This window comes from Apis laboriosa, unplaced genomic scaffold (genome assembly GCF_014066325.1).
Source record: "Apis laboriosa isolate Shangri-la unplaced genomic scaffold, ASM1406632v1 scaffold105_cov147, whole genome shotgun sequence".
Lineage (NCBI taxonomy): Eukaryota > Metazoa > Arthropoda > Insecta > Hymenoptera > Apidae > Apis > Apis laboriosa.
Genome location: NW_025220714.1, coordinates 1967385 through 1974318, shown reverse-complemented (window position 1 = coordinate 1974318; position 6934 = coordinate 1967385). Strand labels below are relative to the sequence as shown.

The window sequence follows — 6934 nt, the reverse complement described above, 5'->3', positions numbered from 1 at the left end:
AGAGAGAGAGAGAGAGAGAGAGAGAGAGAGAGAGAGAGAGGATAAGTCAAGAAATCATAATTTTATGGAGGCAACTCATCGAAACAGAGACAAATATTTTATTGCAATAATATATCCTTCACGCATAGTAGTTACTGAAGTCTACAACATTGAGACAGTTATGATCCGAGGCCTAATTGGCCTGAATTGGTATTGAGTAAGTGACGCTGCTTGAGTTTATTATAAGAATCATTGATCAACAACAAATTACAATGCGTGTGTAATCGTATTATGCTGCTACATCGTCAAATTTTTTTTTCAAGTTTTCGAGATGAATTTCATTTCTAGAAATTTTGCAACAATTATCTCGTTGCCCACTATGAATATAAATATATTGAAACTTTGAATTAAGTTTTATATAATGTACTTAAAGAATAAGTATTTAATCGACATCTCTAATTTTATAATGATACCGAAATAATTTCATTTCGAAGTTGCTCTACAGTATTAAGAATAGTTAAAGTTTCATTTGGCACTAGGCCAAATTTTATATTATACGCAATAACCCATTACTGTTTTTTCGTGTAAACATAATAACAACGAAAGAATACTTTTCTTTTTCTAATTGATCGAAAGAATAAAATTACGTACGTAGAATGTGTAACTTCAAATTGTTATAACTTTTTAAAATTTTTATTAAATTTAATCAATTCATTATTAAAATTTGTGGAGGAGGAAGAAATTTTTGAATAAAAAATTCAATCTAAAAGATAAATTTAAGTAATATCTACGAGTACATGTATACAATACAAGAAAAAATAAAGTACGTTATTGATCTTCGTAGACACCACTCTCTCTATTCTATATCGCGTGAAAAGAGTTTAAATTAAAGAAACTAACTCTCCACTCCCCCCTCCCTTTTTTTTAATATTCGAATAACTTCTGTTTTAAAATCTATGAAAAGAACTTCTATGTAAATAAATTATGCAAAAAGAAATCTTATTTCCATGACTCCATTTGTTCGTTTCCTGTTCCCAGGATGAAAGTGGTCGACGGTAAAAAAAAAAGGATCGCAAAGATTACGATATTTCTGTATCAAAATTCAAACTCAAATGCAACAATATCAATGACCTAGTTCGTGAAAGAACCGTGGTGGCTTCTAAGTTTGTGGCGCCGTCGCGTTCCGCATACGAAGTGATCGATATCTCAAAAAAACTGTGAAAATGTTACGTTACTACAGTAACCGTAATAGCGTACCGCATTTGAGAGAAAATATAATGACGTTCGATATATATATGTATCTTTTATACGAAAATCTTGATTCTTGCGTTACGTATGTTTTACTTACATGCGTATTTAATCTTATTCATCAAATATTACGTACATTTTCCTCCCATTCTTCCAACGTTCCCTTTATTCTTCGATCGAAAAGTATTTACTATTTTTAAAAAATTTTTTAGTTTTTATTAATCTATCGATGTTATTCTTATTTAACAGGATATACAATTTTTTTTATCCACAATTTAATCCATTTTTATATCATTTGGATTAATAGATATGTCAATCTTTCGATCAAAATTATTTCTTCTACGAAACGAATACAAAAATTTCACGTGACTTATCTGAGGCATATTTTGGTCATAATTAAAGTAAAAGATGATGATAAAAGTATTAAAAAGAGATACTTAAGAATAATAAATTATTTTTCGATTCGTTAAACAATCTTTTTAATACCTCAATAATTAATAATTATTCTCTGTCATTCCCTTCTTTCCTTGCGTTTCAATTTTTTTTTTTTTTTTTTTTTTTGATTGATAAAAGAGTAGTAAAAGTAAAATTTGTTAAAAATAAATAAAGGAGAAGGTATTTCTATGAAATGGTAAGACGGTTGGTTTGTATTGATTTTGGTGGAAGTCGATCAACTTCAAGAGAGAAAGAAGAAAGAATGTAGCTCGCAAAGAAAAATATAAGCTGCTTTAAGTATGCTAACACGATAACGACTGAACGAATTGCTTTGTAAATACGGTAAGAAAATTGCAAATTTGCCGAATTCGAAGAAATCTATCGTAAAAATTTCCTAATTTTACGTGCCATATAAATGATAATGTCGAGGGAAAAAAATCAATATTTGCTCGTACAAATTTTTCACATCACGAAAAAATTTATAAAGATAAAAGCCGAGTTTTAATTCCAATTTTTTAAATGTTAATTTAAGATAATTAAGATAATTTAAGATGTCTTGTACATGTAACCGTACAAATTAATAAAATAACGATTCTAATGATTTGCGTAACAATTTCATTACATCGAGTCGGATTTACAACTAAGAAATTCTAAATAAATGTATTAGAATAAATTTTAATTTACAGAAATAATTTTGGAGAAAATACGAATTGGAACATTTGATTTCATTTTGCAAAATATAAGAAAATAAAATTATTATCTCTAGAAAGTATTGTCACGTACGTAAATAATGCGTTAAAAAATAATGTGTTCGTAAAACTTAATTCTCAAATAAAATAATTTTCTATTAAATTATAATTCTTTCTTGCTTGTTCTAATAAATAAAAATAATTAAGGGAGAAATTTTTAGTTTTACAAAATAAAATTAAAATTTTTATATCGATCAATTTAACAAATAACAATTAACAATAAATAAGTGTTAATTTGTGAACGTGATTATAGTATTAGCTGCAATTGATTTTATTCGATATACCGTAATGTCAGATCGACCAAATCTTTCCGCAATTGTATTACATAATAGTGCAATATGGAGAATACCTTTGCTATATGTCATTAGATAGAGTCAAATAAAATCAATTGTAAGCGTTAAAAATGTACGAAACGCAGAATCTTAAATGAATTTTTATTTATATATTTAAACTCACAAGCAAAAATAACTTGCACTATATTACACATTCAAAATACACTCTTTCGATATTTTTATCCCTTTACGGAATAATTTCAGCATGTTTTTCATTTCGAATATAACTTATGATACTATTTTTCTTCTTTTAATTATTTATAATGGGATAAAACTTTATAAGATTCACACTCAAAGATTAAGAATATTTTTTCATTTCATAATCTCTTTTTTTTTTATAATTTTACGACCAGAAAAATAGGAAACTGAAGATTATCCTTCCTTTATTTTTTTCAAATATTCGATTGAGATCTTTGATTGAGAAAATCTAACGTATTAAAAAGAACGTATTATGATATGGAAAAAAGCTCTGGTTTATCAGAACAGGATACGTTTCCTGCTAAGATAAAACGAAAGATTTATAACGAAACGTTATTTTCGTGCATCTGAACGTAAGACTTATGTGGCAAAAAAGTTACGATAATTTTGTCAAAATATCAAAAAAGAACATTTTCTTTTTTTATCATACATTTTGCATAATTGTTGAGTTTTTTCACTACAAATAAAAGAGAAGGGACGAAAATAAAAAGTTTGTAATTCCATCAATAAAACAGAAATCGATTTAAATTAAAATCAGAAGAAACATTTTTCTTCGATTGAACTTAAGAAGCACGATAATCCTTCCTAAATATATGGCACCGCCAATGATCTGCAGTGCGCGTATACATTGCGACCCTTTACGTCAAGAACGATGGGGTTACGATTAAATGTCAATCAGATATTCGACTTCTCGCTTTTCCCGATACGTTTTCACTTAGAATATTCCGAAAAGATCGTTCTCGATACCATAAACAGATTTCTCGGAATAAATCCCGTTCAATTCAATACCTATCGTTAATAATATCCTTCGAGCTGGAAAGGAATCTATCCACTCTCGATTTGATTCGTAAAAGTAAATCTCTCGTACGTAAAATACATATTTCACAAAGATAACTTACCCCAACTAGCGCCTGTGCGCCCCAGGAACTGTCCAGTCTCGGAGTTCCATACAAAGACCCTGAAACCCTCCCATTTGCCAAGCTTCGGCGGTGGAGTGTAATACTGCTCGACTTTTTTACCCTCCATTCTTTACGACTAGACGAAAGACGGAGAGAAGAAACGAATTTTCTCCCCGCGTATCACCACGAACCAACTAACGAACGAACGAACGGACGAACAAACGAACGAACGAACGAACGAACGAACGAACGAACGAACGAACGAACGAACGGACGGACGAACGGCGACAGTCAGGATCTGATGCTCTATCTGGTAATATTGTTGTACGTGTTCTGGTGGAACAGTGCCGCGATCGAACAGTTCCGCGGGCGAGGACGCAAAGGAAGGAAGGGTCGATTCGTGCCCTCGTCTGGAGCTACTGTTCTCGGGCGCTCTCGTCCGACCAAGGGATGAATATTGAACGATCGAACCCAGCCTGGCCCGAGCTTTTCAGGCCGTCCCCCTCCTCCTCTCGTGTTCTCGTTTCTCCGCTCCCTTCCTCTCCTCCCCTCTCTTTCTCTCCAGCGGTGTGCTTTCTCACTGCCGCGGAACCCGCTACCCTTTTCTACCGCGTCGACGAAATCGCGCAGTCGCGTCAATACGCACCCCTTCGCCCCCCTCTCGCCACCGTATCGCCGACCAGGTGGCACTAGTTGCAATCGTGGCCGGCTCGCTTGATCCTTCTCGCTCCGACTCGCGTTTTTAATCGCCGTTCCTCTCTACCGACCGTTTCAACTCGATTCGATCGACCTCGCTCCGTGACACGCCGACTCCTCGCGGCCAAAGCTTACGCGATTCTCATCATAGATATGTAATCGTAGAGAAACGATACTCTCTTTGTCTTTCGACCGCTCTTCTCCAGAGATTCGTCTCGAATAATCGAATCGGGTGTATATCGTATGTATCGTACCGTTACATAGGACGGAATTAAAAACAGGATGGAAAGTATAGAAAGGAAGAAAGGAGAGAAGGTATATACGCGTTGAAGAAAGTTAGAGATCCAGAGTTTCGATATATGCGTTTCACTGCTTATGAAAATTCGTAAAATCGTTACACATTATGTGTGAAAATATAATTTTTTATCGTACTATGTATATTGTGATCTATCGTGATCTTACAGCTATATAATCTCGTTTTTCCGTTATTTACCAGTTATTTAACAGTACAAAAATCGAGATCGTCTCAAATTGTTCCCTATAAAAAAAAAAAAAAGAGAGAGAGAGAAAAAAAGAAATATAATAGACAAAAAAATATTGAAGTAATATTATTGGCCAAAATCAAGTTAATTCTAGAACCGTAGACAGTACGTTCGTTCCAATGCAGTTTATATCGATTACTCTTTTATTTATTATTTCCTACGATTCAAAATATTTAATGAATTTTGAAATTTTTGGATAAAAATATATATTCAATTACACAAATTTATAAATATTAATTATAAATATTAATCTACAAAGGTATGTACATACAAAAAAAATAATTCGTTGATTATTTATACAATTTATATTTTTAACGATATCTTTATATTACGACATATGTAGATTGCATAATAATTTAATCAACTTGGATACAGCACATTACATCCGTATAGATGTCGATAACGCGTTATGGATACAAATATGTTTAATATTGTTACAACAAGATACAAATCATTTATTACGATTTGAATCTTGAACACAAATAATAATCTATTTATCTAAAAAAAATGTTAAATATAAATATATATGTATATATTTTCTATCGATAGAAAATTGACATAATTCTGTATATTTATATATTTATTCGTTTCTTCTATTATTCATTTATTATCTTTACAGAATCTTAATATGAAATATTAAAGACATGTATTTTATAAGCACAAAATAAATAATAAATTATATTTTATATAAAACCATAATGCGGTATCCGTGCCACTAAGTAATATTATACCATACATGCACACTCTTACATAACGGAAGTCCTGTGGATCGATTGCACTCAAAATGTCCAATTTAGCAATTTTTGATTGCTAAAAAAGAAAAAAAATTCGACGGTACACATTCACATAAGTTAACCACTTTTTCTATCGATATTTTTGTTATTCGATAAATTTATTAGATTTAAATTTTAAATAAAAAGAAAAATTATTAACTATAATAAGTTATTGTATCATTTATAAATACCTCCTCGTTTGCATAAATAACCGTAAAAACCGTAAAAATATATTTTACGATAAAACAGATGTGGGTTATCAAAACAATTTGAATTTATTCGTTATTTAATAATTATATCGTATGGAATATTTTATTAGTTTACTTTTAACCACATCAAAAAATACATTTAATTTATTTTATTTGCTTCAATTCATTCGTATTACAAATTACTATAATTTTTGTCTACAGCACATAATATACAGTTATTGTTATATATTATCCATTCCCATAGATGCAATGTACAGGATCTTTTTGTTAAATCTTTAAGATTTTTTAGCTCTTTTACAATTAGATCCTTTCTTTTATGAAATCCTTTTCCTGCTTGTGAATATTGCACATATATATATATAATATAAATATAAATAAATATATATATATATATATATATTATATATATATGTGTATATGTATATGTATATGTATATGTATATGTATAGAAGTTTCGAGAAACATAGATATATAAAAAAAAGCAACATTTTATACAATTTTTTTTCAACGCATCTTTTAAAACAATAGTCTCAGCGTATCTTGTACTATTCAATTGAATTATGAATTTAAACTATATATTTAGTTTATACAAACAAATTAAACGGTGCATCTATAATTAAATGCTAGATTTTCATCACATTTTCAGAATAGTCTAAGAGTATACTTCAACCAGATTTTTTTTTTTTTCGATTTATTTACAAATATTTCATTGTTATTATAATCGCATGTAAATAAAGAAATTATGTGCATATTAAACAATGTCACTGTTCAAAGACTGTTATAAACTTGATATCGATAATATCAATAATCATCGCAAAATAATCGTAATTACTCTACAAAAAAGCGTGTTTTTATTTACACAGCTTTCCTTTGT

General features: G+C 30.1%; 1 protein-coding gene across 1 annotated transcript in view; it reads right to left on the bottom strand.

Annotated features, from left to right (window-relative positions):
• Positions 1 to 4289, bottom strand: part of LOC122710478 (sodium/potassium-transporting ATPase subunit beta-2-like) — a 12622-nt gene extending 8333 nt beyond the window's left edge. Inside the window, exons 1-2 of the mRNA XM_043928357.1 lie at positions 3828 to 4289; positions 2696 to 2765 (exon numbers count right to left, since the gene is read on the bottom strand). Coding sequence (XP_043784292.1) covers positions 2696 to 2765; positions 3828 to 3967 — 210 coding nt within the window. The 5' untranslated portion in view covers positions 3968 to 4289. The remainder of the gene's footprint in view (positions 1 to 2695; positions 2766 to 3827) is intronic.
• Positions 4290 to 6934: the final 2645 nt, after the last annotated feature.